Source organism: Eutrigla gurnardus, assembly GCF_963514095.1.
Source record: "Eutrigla gurnardus genome assembly, chromosome: 14".
NCBI classification, from domain to species: Eukaryota; Metazoa; Chordata; class Actinopteri; order Perciformes; family Triglidae; genus Eutrigla; species Eutrigla gurnardus.
Genome location: NC_139937.1, coordinates 6,278,483 through 6,294,390, shown reverse-complemented (window position 1 = coordinate 6,294,390; position 15,908 = coordinate 6,278,483). Strand labels below are relative to the sequence as shown.

The 15,908-nt window shown below is 42.3% G+C and overlaps 1 protein-coding gene across 2 annotated transcripts in view; it reads left to right on the top strand.

The window, feature by feature from the left end:
• Positions 1-1,050: 1,050 nt before the first annotated feature.
• LOC311024936 (uncharacterized protein) overlaps positions 1,051-15,908 on the top strand; it is a 30,646-nt gene continuing 15,788 nt past the window's right edge. The window contains exons 1-11 of one of the 2 annotated variants that reach the window (XM_084027549.1): positions 1,051-1,418; positions 10,542-11,887; positions 12,580-12,864; positions 12,969-13,073; positions 13,188-13,306; positions 13,739-13,957; positions 14,129-14,216; positions 14,579-14,731; positions 14,926-15,023; positions 15,400-15,572; positions 15,691-15,807. In XM_084027549.1, coding sequence (XP_083883675.1) covers positions 10,550-11,887; positions 12,580-12,864; positions 12,969-13,073; positions 13,188-13,306; positions 13,739-13,957; positions 14,129-14,216; positions 14,579-14,731; positions 14,926-15,023; positions 15,400-15,572; positions 15,691-15,807 — 2,695 coding nt within the window. In that variant the 5' untranslated portion in view covers positions 1,051-1,418; positions 10,542-10,549. Of the gene's footprint in view, positions 1,419-4,702; positions 4,856-10,541; positions 11,888-12,579; positions 12,865-12,968; positions 13,074-13,187; positions 13,307-13,738; positions 13,958-14,128; positions 14,217-14,578; positions 14,732-14,925; positions 15,024-15,399; positions 15,573-15,690; positions 15,808-15,908 lie in introns of those variants that run through there. The other variant, XM_084027548.1, reaches the window with a different exon arrangement.

Genomic DNA, 15,908 nt, shown 5'->3' with positions numbered 1-15,908 from the left:
CTGTGCTGCAGGGACTACACTGCACCCGATTCACCTGTATTGAGAAAACCCAAAAGTATAATTGATTTTGTAAGATAGGCTACTGTGAGCATTGATTTTACCCCAAAAAAAGAAGCCCTACATTTTGAGGTCAATTCCATTTTTATTATTATGCCATTCTATACATTCGATTCCCAAAAATGAAATGCGTTTATGTTAAATATATAATTTGCAGTTATTTTTTTGACTTACAAAATATCAAGAAAAACGTGATGTATTTTTATATATATAATCATAATAATAATAATTATTATTATTATGAGATTGCTCATCCTGCATAATGAGTACTTTTTTGCTACATTAGGTCCTTTTGACAGAGTATCTGCTACTTTTAACGCGAGGAAAATAGTAGCCCATTTCCTCCACCAGTGGCTTTTAAGCAGAGATCCCACCTCTGATCTCCACCCGTCACCACTTGGCGCTTCGTCATCGTAGCTGCGACACCGCCTCTCCGTGGAAACCTGTCCGCGAGAGCCTCCAACTTGTTCAGAAGGGAAGCACACCGGAACCATGCCAACGGACTAAAGGTGTAGGAAACGCACAGAGGAGACGCCCGCCTGCTCAGGTATGACTCGCCCACACGAACGCTGCTGCTGCTCTTGTTGTTGTTGTTGTTGTTGTTGTTGTTTTTTACACACCTTTTCTTGTGAAAGGGTTTTTTCATTTCCCGTGTGCGCGCGCCGGCAGTTCGTTGAGAGTTCACCGCGCCGCATTTAGAGGGATTATGTCAAACACGATGAGGTCAGAGATGTCTGCGCTGTTAGCCTACCTGGACAATAACAAGCGGGACTCCTAGTCTGCTTTTAGTCTGGCGCGTACGTGTTAAAAAGATGATCAGAAAGGTTTGCCAAAATGGGGTTGTAAAGTTGCCTTCAGGAGGCCGGAGACTCTGGGCCCCAAATACTTTAAAAGCCAAAGATACCTAGCTTAATTGTCATAAACAGGACACCAGAGCTGAGCAGGTAAGTTATCTCACAGTAGGTATGTCCATTTTATTTAAACGTCTGTTAATTGTGCTGTCAACAGAAGTAGAAATATACATGGTAACAGAATGATTTTTGACTGTAACAACTGATTTGGGTCAACTGTAACCTGGTTACATCCACTGTTTCTGGATGCTAGCTACTAGGCTATATGCTATACTTTCAAATGTTTTGCTCCAGGCCCATCAGTTATGTGATACGTTAGTTGTTATGTGCAGTGTGAAGTCATTACATTATGTGTGCTGCCAGCTTTTTGACTGAATTGTATAAACTCTCTGTTATGTGTTGTGTCACGTATATCAAATATGTATTTTTACTGAACTGACACTCTCTTTCCCCTCTCTGTGACCTGGTCCGGGGTCGTCCTCGCCATCAACAATGAACTTCAACATGGATGTGAGTACCAATCACCATTTAAGAGTCCAGCAAAGACATCTGGGTTCTTGTCCCTATAATGATCAGACTGAACCAGTGCATATTGGGCTCATTTGGAGGGTATTGCAGTGATGTTGTGTGAACAGTACATACAGAGTAACAATTATTTTAGCCTAATATATATGTACTAATGACTGAGTCCACCTCAATGTACCACAATATGATTTAAAGGTAATGCAAAGTGTAATTATAATTTAACAACAATGCTCTCAGCTGCAGAGAAGCATGTCACCATGCAATAATTCTATGAAGTAATCAGTCATGAGACTATTTCTTTTTGACTTGCCACACAACATGGGATCTGGGTGCAGACTCTATCTTTTACATGCATGTATTTGCTGGTGAAAATGCTTTTCTAACAGGATTCTTTCTTTATTTGTGTGGAAAAAGTGAGGAATGAGGATGCTCTATTTTATATGAATTTTATGAAAGATTGTTAATGTTCAGTGTCAAACAGATGTGAAAAATAGACTGTGAAGGAATCCCAATGGGAGCTTTAGTTGCTGAACTGATGGTACACTGCTGTTGTTGACCTGCTGGTGCCCTGACCGAACTAGTTTTGGGAGGGGTAGTGTGACCATGTCATTTTTATCTCTCATGAACACATGCTCCCAGCATGCCCTACAGTGCTGCGTTAGCGTAATGTACTATTGGCGGGGAATCCCTCTCCCTCACAACAAATAATTAATGTTGAACTATTGATTTGATATTTAACCATAGAGTGATTTCATTCTCAGACTCAAAGTACACATATTTACCGCATATCAAGATTGCACTGGTAACTTGCAAGCGTAGAGGAGATATTGTAGATATGTATGTAACAACAGTGCAATGTTTAATATATGTAGAGAAATCTTGGGGAAATAAATATTTGGGCAGTTTTTTAGAACAAACATGTCACAAACTGGCCAAATAATATACATGTGATAAACATGTGAAAAGTTGATTAATTTTCAACTGTCCACCAGGTGGCAGTGTAAACCTAGATAACATGGTCATTTAGAGCAGCGTCAGATGACCAACCACAGTGTAGCATGTACTTAGGTGGCCTAGAATGTCCACCACAATCTGTTCAACGTACTGTGAGCTCCAGGGCTTGAAATGGCGTCTTTTTAAGAGATCTCAGATGACATCCAAGTGCATGCATATTAATATAAGCTTTTCATTTCCAATCTAACTCATCGCTTGGCATCGTCTCTGAATGCAAGTATTTGCCAGCTGTAGAAAATCCATGACACGTTTATTTTGGAAAGCTATCCTGCCCTATTAAACATAATGTCTTTCCTGGCGCTTCCCTTTTGAGGATACATCATGCTGTGTAATTAAAATCCTCTAAGGTGTGCATGAAAGTATGAGTTCAAACTTGGCCTTAGATTAGAAGGATGGGCAACACGTCTGCTGGCAGATAGGAGCAGAAACATGGAACATTCCTAGTTCATGAATTCTTCATAACATAATGCTGCACTATGAATATTGATGTGCTGTTACCATCAATCCCGTTAGTGCTCTTGAGAGCTCAGCTCCTGAGCACAAATAAAACCCTGCAACCGTGCCTCCATCACATGCACTCAAAATTCATATTTAAAGCTTTTTCAAGGCAGCACAAGTTGTTTTACATAAGATACAGGAGACAAGGCGGCACTGTGTGTACGATGCGTGCCCAGATGCAGCGTTGAAACTCAAATGAATTTGGTGGAAGTGGTATGGGACGTTATGAAATCACTGAGTGAGGGAGCCAGATAGGGATGAAGATGTTCCAAACAAACATAACCCCCCATGCACTCAGCTGAAGTAATGCAGAGCGCCATGTGTGTTTGCCCGTGCTTTTGAACAAATGACGGCGAGTGACAGGGGAAACGGAAAGCGTGCGTCAGTGTTTTGGGTGTGTCTACTGAGCGAGTGGGTCGTCTCGGAGTCTGTGGTTTCAGTCTGTCACGGTCTCAAGGGACAGTGTGTCTGTAAGTGCTGCTCCTCTTCTCCTCCCTCTCTCTTCTGTCTCTTCTCCCCTCTCCTGGGTCTAGCTCAACACCTGCTCCTTGCAGTAGACACAGGGCAGGGCAGGGGTTCCTAAGCAACTGAAGGCAACGCGAGTAGTTCATGTGGTCTTTGTTTCCCTCCCTCGCTCTTCCCCTGTTTTCTAACTGACTTGCTCATTCCATCCCGAGCTAAAACGGAGGCGACACAGTGTGTCCGAAAGTAGAAGATTCTTCGGATTCTTCCTGTTGATGTGTTACAGTTAATGTTTAACACCAGCAGTTTTTGTGCTGCTTATGTGTCATCACTGTGTTAAGTGATCAAAGTCTAAAGAGGGGGAAAAAACGGTAATACTGACTGTTACTGTGCAAGAGAGAACATTTTTGTTTCTCTTGTTCGCTTCTTGATACCCTTTTTGGACTTTATGACAATATTTAAGGAACCCTCTTTGTACTGGTAAGATTTATTTTCTTCAAATAAATTGCCCAGAAATGACATGACACCGTGGTGCTTCATGACTTACACTTTCTGTGAGACAAAAGTGATGGCGTCTTACTCCGTGTGGCTGTGAGAATAATGAACGTCCAACCCCCCACCCCCCTCTCCCTATGAGCCGTATGGCCCTAATGGGGTCAGGCAGATGGGTGGGGACCATGCCGTGGTCCGTAAAGACAGCTTGTGTGTACGTTTGTGCTGGTTTGCGTTTCATTTTTAAGAGGGTTGAGGTTGGACCTGTTGTTTGAAACTGTGACTCTTTTATTACCTCACCACTTGGCTCCAGGTGGTAGGTTAGTCCCGCCACCCTCATACCGTGCAGATGAATGCACATGGTTGGTGCATTCAAAGACTGGGCAGGACTCTCTGCCTCCCTCCTGTAACTGGACATTGCACTGCGTTAATGATTGCCCTCTCTGGCCCGCCTCACTCCATGCCTGTCTGGGACATTTGTAACAAGGCATAATGTATTGAACCAACATAGTGATTATTTGTGACTGAACTTGACAATGTAAAGGCCTTCTTTTTTTTTTTAAATGTTAAATGCTAGTTGAACTACTTTATCTTCAGCTTTGAATGGATTATAGTGGGGATTATTTTTTTTTAAGGTTGGATTTCTGCAGCATCTTCACACATTTTAACAGCCTTGTTCCAAGTGCGCATCTAAACAGCATTATATTAAAGTTGTGTCCATCTCCACCTCCTCCACCTTCTCCACCTCCACGCGGTTGTGAGGCTCGCTGCTCGGCGCTTAGTTGGTCAACTCGCGTCCCCCGTGTGAGACTCCACCCCTTTACGAGCATCGGACACCTTCAGCACAACAAAGCATGCGTCGCTCCGCAACATTGTTTCTCCTCTAAACGTGCGGAATATAGGATTTTGTGGGGATTTTTGCGCCGTTTGCATTCCACGTTGATGCCAATCCTAGAGTAGGTAAGCCACATTTCAGACGTGTGTTCCTCGGCCGGTGCGGATGAGTTAGTGTTTATTTGTTTTGTTGCACATTCGGCGCCATTTTCATGCACAGATTGTTTAAATACCCTGGCACGTTGGCTCGATGTCGACCCGCAACTGTTCGCAGGATTTAATTGTTTTTAAAAGTTGGAAATGTAATTCGTATTTAGGCAACATCGCCATGCGACGTGTACACGATGGTTTGTGAGGGTACATTAAAATGATATAGCCTATATTCTTGCACAGTTAAGCCCAGCTGTCTTACTACATCCTCGTGAATCACAAGTGCTCCGTGTGTTTTCCTCATGTGTGACTTGTTTTTGTACAAATGAATGGGCATGCGAGTTATCGGTCTTCTAAAAGAGAGCGTCCAGTTAGTGCCTTTAACAGACTTACACTTTAATAAATTGCTGTAATTTTACTTTATCATGTTATGAATTAAATGGCTAAAAAACTGTGGTATCCAATGATAAATGATGACTAATTGAAGAAAAATCAAATATATTTTCTGTTCTCTTTTCATCTTCACATTATTCATATTAGTCCGATGATAACATTATTATAATGTTCTATTATAATAGCCTAGATGATGTGTAAGACAAATAATCCTAAATGAATATCATCCCCTATCTCATTCTTATGTTGAACAGTTATTGCTCCACATGATGCACTCCATGTCAGGGTGTTCTCGCTCTCAGATGTGAGGTGTGTTAGATGTACTTCCAAGAATGTGTCTGCTTAGATGTTTTTTGTTTCATGCCGTTTCAGAGATGAGAGGCAGTGCTTTTGGATTTAATTTTCCGCTTGACATGGCTATGCAATCGCCACGAGAGGAGTACACGGGTTAAAAATATCCATCTTTGCTGGAGGGCGGCATATGTGAATGTGTGTCCGTTCCTTTGCAACCCATAACGCACTTAAGAGAAACTCATCCAATAAGCCTCATCTCCATTGATGATACTGCTGGATATTTATAGTAGGATAATCTTTTATGAAGCGCTGCAGATATGACGTAGGAGGAAGGCTGAGGGAGAGACGCTAATGCCGTAGGACTGGCAAGTGCAACGCGAGTAAACACAGAGGTTAAAAAATGACAGAGATAAGACCCGGGTGCTCGGGGTCTCCTGTGCTGCTGAATCAGCAGTGTTGTGAACACAGAGCTGCTGAAGGATGTTTTAGGGTGTGCTGTGTGAGCATGAGGTCACCGAGGTCCCGGAAGAGCTTGCTGGTGTTAATCTTCTTTTGGGAGTTATGATGCATCTCTGCAGTTAGACTACTACTCTGTTGTGTGCGCATTGCTAAATAGGGAATAGGCTCCGCATACAGTCGTTTGGTTGCTTGCTCCATGAATGATAAGAGTCTGGGTTTGCCTTGGCTTAAAGGCCATCTAAAAAATCTACATAATATCCACAAATATTTCTTAAATCAAATTGCAGGATTATTTTATTTAAATCTAGTTAATTCCATTAATGGTCCTGTACTACTTTTAAATCGTTAAAAAAATGACTCCAAGATCTGGATCAAGACACAGATCTGGATTTTGCGTATCAATATAAAGAAAAGAAAATTTCATAATGTGCTCTATAATGTACGCATGTACTATTTTTTTCAATGGGTTTTGCCTGAGGTGATGTTGGAGATGCTTTCAGGGCAACCAGTAAATCAATCAAGCTACTTCATTCTTTCCCATGTCGGTTCATGTTACAGCATCAGGCGCACAGACCATCTGTGTGTATTGATCAGTTAAGAACTGGGTTTGGGATCGGTTTACACAGGGGACTTGACTAAAATAAACCTTTTGTAGCCCAATGCCTTTTTGTGGAGTGTATCACGCACTACACTCCAGGGATATTGTATCACAGAATACACGATTACAGCTGCATTCAAAGTTTCATCAGTTTTAAGTCACTCTAAATATGCCTCTCCATAATTGAAAGCAGAATATTTGACATTTTACAAGAATTACATGTACTCTTTAAAGACTTGAGATATTCAGTGCCTGCCCTATTCATGGTGTTGCTGGGCAGACTTGAGTGTATGAACTGAACATTTGAGCAGTTTATCCGGGGCACGTGTTGGCGTGTATGTTGGCATGTGTTTACTTAGAGAGGTTAATAGGAGCCACCATGTGGCCAGAGGACTGACATCTTGGCTTTCAGTTCATTTCTGTTGATTTTCAGCCAGGTAGGAGGGGCTCCACATTAAACCATGAATCAGCACAGCTGATCGCCACTGTGCATTCTGCAAGGCTCGCCTCTCTGTCTCCCACCCACACACAGATGCACGCACACCCAGAGAGGCAGACCCGAGACACAGACAGAGAGAGAGTGAGAGAGAGACAGAGTGGAGGAAGAGAGATTGATACCGAGTGAGATGGATACTGTGGCAGGTAGATAGATGGAGATAATCTCACTTGGTCACTTGGGGGATGATTAACTCTAAACTCCTTCTAATTCCTTAAGCCTTCTCTTAGTACCCAGGAAACATGCTTTCTTTTTGTCCGAGTCCTCCTATAGGGTAATAGTATTGTAGAACTCATTTTACTAGTCAGCCATTGACCAGTACTTCATGAATTCACTCCAAACGAATGAAACCTTTCTCTGCTGTCTTAAAGACATAGTGGCGTGTGGATTAGTGGCTGTGCACACATGTATGCACATGTGCATATGCGTGTTGAACAGAAATAGATATGAGCTTGTCTGTAAAGGCTAATGATTCCCTGCACCCTGAGCACTGTAGCTATTTATATACTATACCTCCACCTCCTCTGGAAGCTCTCCTCCATTCAGCCCTGTTGTCTCATTTCATCACACGCAAACACGCACTGCAGCATCACTGGCCAATTATAGAAAAAGATTTGGTATGTAGACAAATTCCTGAAAATGTCTCTTTGAAACTGGAGACTGGGGATTCGTGTGCAATTAGAGTGAGTTTTGGCCTAGCGGTTCAGTCACCGGGTTAGCATCTATTCATAACTTTTTTTTCTTGATTTTAATGAGGACAATTAATGAATTGGAGCTCAAGCTGTTTAAGCATGTGAAATAATGAAAAGAAATCATTTGATCTCCTAAAATTAAGTCAATCCATCAAGCCAGTATCAGTATGGATTCACTTTGGGGACACTAAATTAAATTTAAAGCCACTAAACAATAAATCAAATCCTGATTAAACTCCAGCCCTGGCTTTTGCACCTGATCCAGCAGCTCTTTGTGAGATCAGTCTTGCTAGAGGGTGGCCTACCTCATATATAATTTAGCTCATTAGAGACAGTAATTATGTAGGATTGAGAGCTTTTTGCTTACAGCACAGCATTATTTCATCTAATTACTGCCACAGCAAAACATAAATATGCATCATATTATGCGAGATTGACACTGTTTTTTGGAGATCCTGTGTCCCGTCTGCCGATCTCAATCTGTCATGATGCAGGCAAGTCCTGCTCAGCTGGCTGATAGCAGAGATGTTAGATGGGCAACACAAAATGGAGGAGGCAGCAGACACAAGCTCAGCTGGTCCATTAGGAGCATGTCTGTGTTCTGACAATCACAATTGAGATGACAGAGCATTAAAAGACCCAGAGGAACCCGTGAGCACTGATGCATGCCGGTGTGTGCGTACATATGCGAGTGTGGTGACCTAGGGAATAGGCCTATGGGGGGTCTTGTGGGGGGAAGGGTAGGCAGGATTAGTTATAATGTGCAGCACAGTTATTGGTCACTGGACACAAACAATGGGAGGGCTAAAGAGGATTTGGTCTGTGTGTGTACCCCCTCCTCCCCTCCTGCTGTCCTGTAGTGCCAGTGGGATGTGTATGGCGTAGAAGGCCATGCTGCACCCTTTGGGACGGCCCTGTACATCTGGAAGATTGGCCCGCCTGTCTAGCATCTCCCCGCCCCCACTCCATACAAGGCAGGGTGGGACTTGAGTTGAACTACATATGGAAGAGACAAACACAGCAACATTAGTCACCAATTAGACAACGCCTAATCCAGACAGGATGCAGATCGGTCTCATTGAAGACAAGCATCGATTGCAATGTGAGCCACTGTAACTGATATGTCTCACTTAGGAGAGGTGTAGTGTGATTGCATAATACCTGCAGTGTATTTCAGTCAGGTGTGTGATTGAATCAGCTGGTTAGAAGTTTCTAAATATACCAGATCTCTCCACTCGCTGCCAAACTAGTGAGTCAAAGTCATGTTCAATAAACGGCAAGGCCTTTATTCTTAGACTGTTAGGGGGAAACTAAGAATTATCCACATTATCGATTAATCTGCTCATTATATACTTTATGAATGATTCAATCATTTTGTATAAAAAATTAGAATATTATGAATAATGTCCCTCCCAGTTTCATAGTTTGAGTGTTGAACTGATGGTTGGACAAATTTGTAAGATATATAGTGACATAAAACGGAAAGACAGGAATTCTTCATATTTAAATTGATGAATCAATGTTCCATTTTTTTCCCTGTTGATTGACTGATTTATCAATTCACTAGTCTTTGCAGCTCTAATGACTGAATCACATACAGTAAATGAATAATAAGTAATTTATAATGCAACTACTGTGCAGTCAGCTTGAAATGGAGAAGTATTTTTTGAGGAACATGCCGATAAAGCAATCCTGCAGTCATAATCTACCAATAAATAATAATTAAAATTATTTTTTGTATCATTTTGTATTATCTTCTGGTGTAAGTGTCATATCGTCTAGTCCGAGAGCCTTAGTTGACCTGTGCATGATGGGCGTGTGTGGGATGAAGAGCCAGGATGATCCAGACGGTGCTAATATGCAGCTCCAGAGCAGAATGCCTCCTTTGTGTCAGTGAGATTTAATGAGTCTGTGATTGGCAGCATTGTGAGCTTGGCCTCAGAACTCCGTGCAGACACACACACTCTTCAACAAGGAGGACTATTGTGTGATGAAGTGATGTTTGTGTATGTGTGTGTAAGTGTGTGAGTGAGGATATAATCTGTGGGTGGCAGTTTGATTCATGTTTTATGGAATAAGTCTCTTTTATTCTCCTATAACGAGAACTTAATGCAGCAATGTAAATTACTTATTGTACAATTTGCCCATGATTAGATCATCAGCTGTTAGTGAGAATAATGAATAATGCATACAAACTAATTCATCTGCATCATAGGTTTTCTTTCTTTTACATCATCACCATATATTTCATGGATCTATTAATGGTTTGACGTATAAAATGTCGTGACCATCATAATATCTCAGAGCACAAGATCCTCAAATTACTTTTTCCATCATAAATTAACATATATTTACTTACACAATTATATAACAGAGAAAATGTATAACCAGTAAATGTTTTGCTTGAAAATAATTTTGTTTTGAAATGTTGCTGATTAATGCACTAATTGTATCAGCTCTAGTTATCATAGGCCATGAACATTAGTGTTAAAGTGATAGACAACAGTACTCTTTACCAGTAAAGTTTGCATCCATCTATTGAATTAGCTTGTCATTCATAGCAAAGTGAAGTGTAATGTTTCCTAGACCACACAGGCTAATAGACAGTCCACTGCTCCTAATCCTGTTTGTTGTGTTCCAAGTATAGCCATGATGTGCACTGTCGCTCTCTGTACAGCACCGTGACCATTCTTCATCTCTCTCCATATCTTCTTTTCTCTTCCCAGTGGCTACCATGACAACAGAGGCAAGTGCAGTGAGTGAGGCAGACACAGAGGGCAAGCAGAAAGCCAGCGGTGCCGAGCCCGAACCAGAAAACAAGCAGAAGCCGGAGGCGGCGGCGTCCGAGCCGGAGGCCGAGCAGTCGAACAAGAAGGCCCAGGAGCAGGCCGCTGAGCCTGGGCCTGCTGATGTAGCTACCTCCCCAGAAGAGGAGCAGCTGAAGCCTCGTACCCGCACCTCTGCTGGCAAAGGCCTGTCTCGCCTCTTCTCCTCTTTCCTCAAGCGCCGCTCACAGTGCTCTGAGGAAGAGGGGTTTGAGGCAGAGAAAGCCAAGGAGGAAAAGGCAGACAAAGAGGAAAAAGCTGACAAGGAAGAGGAGGCAAAGGAGGAAGATGTGAAAATTGAAGAGAAGGAAAATAAAGCAGAGGAGGAAAAACCTGTTGTAAAAGAAGTGAAAGAAAAGGAAGAAAAAGAACAAAAAGAGGAGAAAGAGAAACAGGAAGAAAAGGTTGAGAAGAGGGGCAGTAAAAAGAAAAAGAAAGAAGCCAAGAAGAAATTGGAGAAAAGAGATGAGGAGAAAGTGAAAAACGGCGAGGAGAAAAAGGAAGAGGTGACGAAGAAAGAGCAGCAAAAGGAGGAGGTGACGAAGAAAGAGGAGCAAAAGGAGGAGGAGAAAGAGCAGCAGACTGTAGAAAAGAAGGAGGAAAAATTGGAGACAAAAGAAGAAGAAGAGAATAACACAGCCGACGTTAAAGAGAAGGGGGCAGAAGCCGGAAAGAAAGCGGGTAAAGAAGAGGAAAAAGTTGAGAAAAAGGTTTCAAAGAAAAAAGAAAAAGATGATAAGGTAAAGAAGAAGGAAGAGGAAAAAGCAAAGAGGAAAGCGGAGGAAGAAGAGAGGGTGAAGAAGAGGGAAGAAGAAAAAGCAAAGAAGAAAGAGGAAGAAAAGGCAAGAGAGGCCGAAAAAGCAAAGAAGAAAGAAGAAGAAAAGAGCAAGAAGGAGGAGGAGAAAACGAAAGAGGAGAAGGCTAAAAAGAAAGAAGAGGAGTCAAAAAAGAAAGAAGAGGAGCCTAAAAAGAAAGAGGAGGAGCCTAAAAAGAAAGAGGAGGACAAGGCAAAAGAAGAGGTAAAGAAGAAAGAGAAGGAGGAGGAAAAGACAGTAGAAAAGCAAAAGAAGGAAGAGGAAAAAGGGAAGAAAAAAGAGAAGGGGAAAAACAAAGGGAAGAAGGAGGTGAAGGAGCCCAGTGAGGAGCAGGTGAAAGCACCCATCGCAGCTCCGGAGCCCGAGCTTAAAACCGAGCCAGACACTGAACAGGCCCCTGATCAGCACTCGATAAGCAGTGCAGAGACACAGGTGAGCGTGACACTGACTAACATTACACAGCTTATTCGCTTTCTTGCCACGCGTTAGATGAGGAGACTGATACCATTCTCCACAGCCGCTTAGCTCGGCACAAAGACCCATCTCTATCTTCTTGTCTGTGTAATCAGTACAAAATCCAAAGTGTATAAAGTTGCTGTTTTATGGAGATTTATGTGCCAGACTCTTTCCCGCTGGGTGCCACTGTGATAACAACATCCTAGGAGGTTTCTGCTCCAGGCAAAGAACTGCCTTACTTCACCCCCTATTGTTTTTACACTTACACTGGTTTTTGTACGGATAAAACAATGGATAAAGCATGTTAATGCAATTAGTGAGTTTTTAAGGCACAGGTACACGGTATCTTTGGACAGAGGCATGTTTGCGGTTTCCAATTTCTTCCAGTTTTTATGATAAGCTAACTGACGGCTGGCTGTAGCATCACATTTAACCAGTAGATCTGAAGGTTTTATCGATCTTTTCCTCTAATTCTTTGCAAGAAAGACAATTAAATACCCTCTCCTTTAATCACGAGTGTGTAAGAATTGAGGAGGAAAAGCTCTCATGTAGACAAATGCATGCAGCAGATTGCATTGTAGTAGAGGAAAACATATTTTTCCTCATTATTTTTTCATGATGTGCACTGCTTGCTCAGTGAAAGTAACTATGCGATTTACTCGTACAAGCAGGCTCAAGAGGAACACAAGGAGGAGGCTGCAATCCAGAAGGAGCCCAAAGCTGTGGAAGAAGTGAAGGAGGAGGACACGGAGAAAAAGGAGGACGAACCAGCAGAACAAGAGAAAGAAGCCAAAGGAGAGGAGAAGGCGAAGGAGGAGGTGAAGAAGGAGAAGCCTGTTAAAGAGAAGAAGACTGAGAAGAAGGAAGAAGAGGCTAAAGGCTCCAAACGTCAGAAAACCATGCAATGCAAAGTCACCTTACTGGATGACACTCAGTTTGAGTGTGAGCTTGATGTAAGAGACCTCCCAAATTACAGTTTGTTGTCTTGTGTTTCACCCCAGTTAAGGATTCATATGATTATGATGACTATATCCATCTCCCTTTCTTTCTCATGTAGAAACATACTAAAGTCCAAGAACTTCTAACAAAGGTGTGTGACCATGTCAACCTGCTGGAGAGAGATTACTTTGGCCTCACCACCATGGAAACCCCAACTAACAAGGTAGGTTGCTCTTTTTACTTGTATGGGTTTTAGTCACTCCAAAAAAGCATGAACATATATTTACACTGAATTTGACTGTGAGCAGTTAGTAATTTCCCCCCACATTTTCTGCAGACATGGTTGGAATCCACCAAAGAGATCAGGAAACAGGTTTCAGGTGCCGTGTACGAGTTTTCATTCGGTGTGAAGTTCTACCCTCCTGATCCAGCACAGCTCACTGAAGACCTCACCAGGTGAATGTCTCTAGTGTCAGAGGAATAGTTAATTTTGGGAATTCTGGTTATTTGCTGACATATCATTTTATGGTAATTGTTCCATTTATTTACTTTGCTTTATTGTTTATTTTTTGTAACTATTGTGCACACTGAACACCAAGGCAAATTCCTTGTAGGTGAAAAACGTACTTTGCAATAAACTCCTTTCTGATTCTCATTCTGATAACATGTTATCTAGTGAGCTTTAGATGTGCCGGTAGGCCGACTTTTGTTTTCATTATTTTTAAATTTGACCTTAGCCAGGCTAACTGTTTCCCCCTGTTTCCAGTCCTTAAGCTAAGCTAAACGCCTGTCAGCCTGTCACTACAGTAAATCTCACGTTGTCTATCATGAAAAAGTTTCCACAGCTTCATAAACAAGCTTGTTTTTTTCCCTTCACGTCTTCTCCAGGTACTATCTGTGTCTCCAGCTGAGGAAGGACATTATGCGCGGTGTTCTCCCTTGCTCCTTTGTCACACTGTCCCTGCTGGGCTCCTTCACAGCCCAGTCCGAGCTCGGAGAGTATGACCCAGAGCTCCATGGAGCAGATTATGTTAAAGATCTGAGTCTGGCTCCGGGACAGAGCAAAGAGCTGGAGGAAAAGGTGATGGAGCTGCACCGCACGTACAGGTAATGAGAGTGGATGGGCAGTGATTGAAGCAACACCGCAATGGCAATTTTGAGTTGACACATTTGTCAAATACCTCTGCATCTTCAGCGTTCTATATAACTGGATGATTCTGCAAATACCCTTTTTACAAAAAAACTAAATAAATTATTGTAATTGTCTGTGTTTTCCAGGTCAATGAGTCCAGCTCAGGCAGACCTGTCGTTTCTAGAAAATGCCAAGAAACTCGCCATGTATGGAGTCGACCTGCACCAGGCTAAGGTACGTTTGTTTAAAACGTATTACCTTTCTAGATTAGTGTTGTGTGGGTAAAGTGATGGTGCAGGTATTTCATGGGAATTCTAAAATACCAAAGTATTAGTAATAGTTCAAGGATTTACTGACTCTCTTTGTGTCATTATTTTGCAACAGCATCCTTGTATCACATCAGCCTCATCCAGATTTTAATTACAAAATTGATGTCCGCCCCCTTTCAGAAAAAAGGAGGGATTAATATAATTTCAAACTCCATGACCTCAAATGCCATGTTGTCCATATTTTGAGAAACTCTGCCTCCCAGTGTCAGTTTATTGCAAGTGCAGGGTTAGGCTGATATAAAATCATAACTGTTTTTATGCATGCAGGATCTTGATGGAGTGGACATTACGCTGGGGGTTTGCTCTAGTGGTCTGATGGTTTACAAGGACAAGCTGAGGATCAACCGTTTCCCTTGGCCAAAAGTGCTCAAGATCTCTTACAAACGCAGCAGCTTCTTTATTAAAATCAGGCCATCTGAGGTAAATCTCAATTTACATTTTCCGTTGAGTTTTTGTTTGGTGTATTTGAATTGGATTGTTTTCTTATAATTTAGTTTTTTGAGTAAAGTGTCTTTTACTTACAATATGTTCTATCAACCCAGTTCTGGGATGTATCTCATAAGAATAATGTCATCATTATACTCAACTTTATATATGTTTTTCTTCACATACAGCAAGAGCAGTATGAAAGCACTATTGGCTTTAAACTGCCCAACTACAAAGCCTCAAAGAAGCTGTGGAAAGTCTGTGTTGAACACCATACCTTCTTCAGGTAAGAAGCCATCCTTGCTTTATTCTGAATGGCACTTCCCTACCCGGCAACAGAGGTCATTCTGAGGCCCTGCCTGACCCCTACATAATTGGCTAACTGGTCTCTGCAGCTTAAGCCTTATATTGGCTCCCTGGCAGTTTAACCACAGAGGAAAAGCTGCATACCCTGGTCATGACCTGGGAATTAAACCTCAATGGTTTTTTCTACTTAATTAGATAAAGGTTGAAGTTGTTGCTAACCTTGTTGCGTAACAATGACACCTTTTAGGGAATGCAAAATCCTTTGGTGTGAAATGAGGGCCTGTCACTGAAATTAAATGTGTGAATGTATTTAACCATGAGTGGATGAAACTAAAATGAACGTCTTTGTCCATCAGAGTTCCAACAGTAGAGCCCCCGTCGTCGCGCCGCTTCCTTGTCTTGGGCTCTAAGTTCCGGTACAGTGGACGTACTCAGGCCCAGACTCGCCAGGCCAGCTCCTTGATCGACCGCCCTGCCCCTCGCTTCACACGCTCTGCGAGCAAGAGGCTGTCCCGTAACCTAGATGGAGGTATGTGTGTGGACCTGTGTTGGTATTGTGTATATAAGCTGTTGGTATATAAGCTGTTGGACTTTTATTAAAAACGCAGGTTTGATAAGCTACTCTCTGACATGTTTCGCTCTTGCAGCTGGAGATGAAACTCTCCAGTTCCTGCAACAACTCTCAGCATCAACCAGATCTGAGGTTGATGATTGGTCGCTGATGCTGACATCTGACAAACCCCAGCCTTCCCCAGAGTTCCCAGGTACCAGGATCTGTGTGGAGCCTCACGAGTGCTTTTTGGCATATTTGCAGCATCTGTTAAGTTCTCGCTCACAAACGGCCTTATCGCATAATTTAACATGC